The sequence below is a fragment of the Sorghum bicolor genome, chromosome 5 (assembly GCF_000003195.3).
Source record: "Sorghum bicolor cultivar BTx623 chromosome 5, Sorghum_bicolor_NCBIv3, whole genome shotgun sequence".
NCBI lineage: Eukaryota > Viridiplantae > Streptophyta > Magnoliopsida > Poales > Poaceae > Sorghum > Sorghum bicolor.
In genome coordinates this window covers 13,251,148-13,253,877 of record NC_012874.2, presented here as the reverse complement: position 1 = coordinate 13,253,877, position 2,730 = coordinate 13,251,148, and the positions used below count along the sequence as shown (strand labels likewise).

The following is a 2,730-nucleotide window of genomic DNA, read 5'->3' as shown; positions in this document are numbered from 1 at the left end:
GAAAGAAAGACCTTGGGTCGGGGTGTTTTGACTTTCGTGAAAAAAGGAAAAAAGGTTCAGAGTTGCCACAGGGGGTTCCCCCCGTGTAGCCCCCGAGGGAGGCTCGGATTCTGCAAATCAGATCCGAGGCTTACTCTCAAAAAAGAAGCAAGCATATAATTTGATCTTTCATTTATTCTTTTGAGGTGATGAACAAATGGATATCTTTACAAAATTCTAAGGGTAGAAGCGACGTAGCTGTTCTATGTTCCACGCGTTCTTGGAGACCTCCCCTGCTTCGTTGGCGAGCTTGTAAGTGTCGGGTCGGAGGACTTCGGCGAGGACGAAGGGTCCTTCCCAGGGAGGCGTGAGCTTGTGACGACCCTTGTTACTTTGCCTGAGCCTCAGCACCAAGTCGCCGACTTGAAAGGCTCAGCCTCAGACTCGTCGCGCGTGGTATCGGCGGAGGGCCTGCTGGTACTTGGCGGAGTGTAGGAGGGCTACGTCTCTGGCTACGTCCAGCTGGTCCAGCGCGTCTTCTTGGAACGTCTTGCAGCTATTTTCGTCGTAGGCTTGTACCCTTGGGGACTCATACTCTAGATCCATGGGGAGGACGGCTTCCGACCCATAGACCATGAAGAACGGGGTGAAGCCTGTGGCTCGGCTTGGGGAAGTCCTTAGACTCCAGATTACGGCCGATCGCTCCTTGAGCCATCTTTTTCCGAACTTGTTCAGTCGGTTGAAGATTCTGGGCTTCAGACCCTAGAGGATCATGCCATTGGCATGATCCACTTGACCATTGGTATTTGGGTGAGCGACTGCCGCCCAGTCCACACGTATGTGGTGCCTGTCGCAGAACTCCAGAAATTTTCGCCCGGTGAACTATGTGCCGTTGTCAGTGATTATGGAGTTGGGCACTCCAAATCGGTGGATGATATCCGTGAAGAACAGCACTGCTTGTTTGGCCTTAATCCTTGTGATGGGTCGGACCTCAATCCACTTGGAGAACTTGTCGATTGTGACAAGCAAGTGGGTGAAGCCCCCGGGCGCTTTTTGTAGAGGCCCAACAAGGTCGAGACCCCAGACAGCAAAGGGCCAGGTGACGGGAATCGTCTGCAGAGCCTGAGCGGGGAGATGAATCTGCCGAGTGTAGAACTGGCATCCCTCACAGGTCCGCACGATCTCCATGGCATCAGCCACGGCGGTGGGCCAGTAGAAGCCTTGTCGGAAGGCATTTCCTACTAGCATTCGAGGCGCAGCGTAGTGGCCACAAGCCGCCGAGTGTATGTCCTCCAGGAGCTTGATTCCCTCCTGACGTGGGATGCAGCGCATAAGAATGCCCGAGGGGCTGCTCTTGTACATCTCTCCCTTGAGAAGGAGGAAAGTCTTGGCGCGACGAGCCACACGCCGTGCCTCAGCCTGGTCTGAGGGCAAAGTGCCGTCGACGAGACATTGTAGCAAGGGGTAGCACTAGTCTGGCGAGTCGTCTGGCGCAGGGGGCTCGGACTTGATGTCCATGGCCTCCTGCTCATGAGCCGCGGAGACCTCGGGATCGATACCTGAGCCGACTGGGGGTTGATCTGAGCCCCCGTCATCTTTATAGTCGACGGAAGGCTTATAGAGGTCGCTGATGAAGACATCTGGGGAGACCGTGGCCCGCTCGGATGCCATTTTGGCGAGCGCGTCGGCGGCCTCGTTGTATTTTCTTAACACGTGGTTAAGCTCGAGGCCGTCAAACTTTTCCTCCAGGCACCGGACTGCTTTGCAGTACGCGTCCATCTTGGGGTCTTGGCAGCTGGACTCTTTCATGACTTGGTCGATGATGAGTCTGGAGTCGCCTCAGACGTCAAGCCGCTCGATCCCAAGCTCGATCGCGATATGGAGACCATTGACAAGGGCCTCGTACTCCGCCGCATTGTTTGAGGAGGGGAAATGGAGTCGGATTGTATAACGCATCCTTACCCCGAGGGGCGAGATGAAGACAAGGCCAACGCCGGCCCCGGTTTTCATCAACGACCCGACGAAGTATAAGGTCCAGCACTCGTGCTGGATCTGGGGTGGAGGGAGTTGAGTTCCCGTCCACTCAGCTACAAAATCCGCTAGAACTTGGGATTTTATAGCTTTCCGAGGCTCGTAGGTGATCCCGTCACCCATAAGCTCTATAGCCCATTTGGCAATTCTGCCATTAGCCTCCCGGTTCTGAATCACCTCCCCCAGGGGAAAAGATGATACTACCGAGACTGGATGGGACTCAAAGTAATGGCGGAGTTTGCGTCGGGCTAAGACTACTGCGTAGAGTAGCTTTTGGATTTGGGGGTATCGGGTCTTTGTGTCGGATAGTACCTCACTGACGAAGTACACCGGCCTTTGGACCGGTAGGGCGTGCCCTTCTTCCTTCCTTTTGACCACGATAGCTATGCTGGCCGCCTGATCAGTGGCCGCGACGTAAAGGAGCAATGGTTCCCACTCGGCGGGGGGTACCAAAATGGGAGGGTTTGTGAGCCAAGCTTGAGCTTGTCGAGGGCTTCCTAGGCCTCGGGGGTCCACGAAAAGTGCTTGGATTTTCTAAGTAACCTATACAGAGGTAGTCCTTTTTCTCCAAGGCGAGAGATGAAATGACTGAGGGAAGCCAGGCATCCATAACTCTCTGTACTCCCTTTAGGTTACGGATTGGGCCCATGTTTGTGATGGTCGAGACCTTTTCAGGGTTGGCCTCGATCCCTCGCTCAGACACAATGAATCCGAGGAGCA

General features: G+C 54.8%; 1 protein-coding gene across 1 annotated transcript; it reads right to left on the bottom strand.

Annotated features, from left to right (window-relative positions):
* LOC110435882 lies at nt 1,450-1,758 on the bottom strand. Its single transcript, XM_021461977.1, has one exon. The coding sequence runs from the start codon at nt 1,756-1,758 to the stop codon at nt 1,450-1,452; it is 309 nt and encodes a 102-aa protein (XP_021317652.1).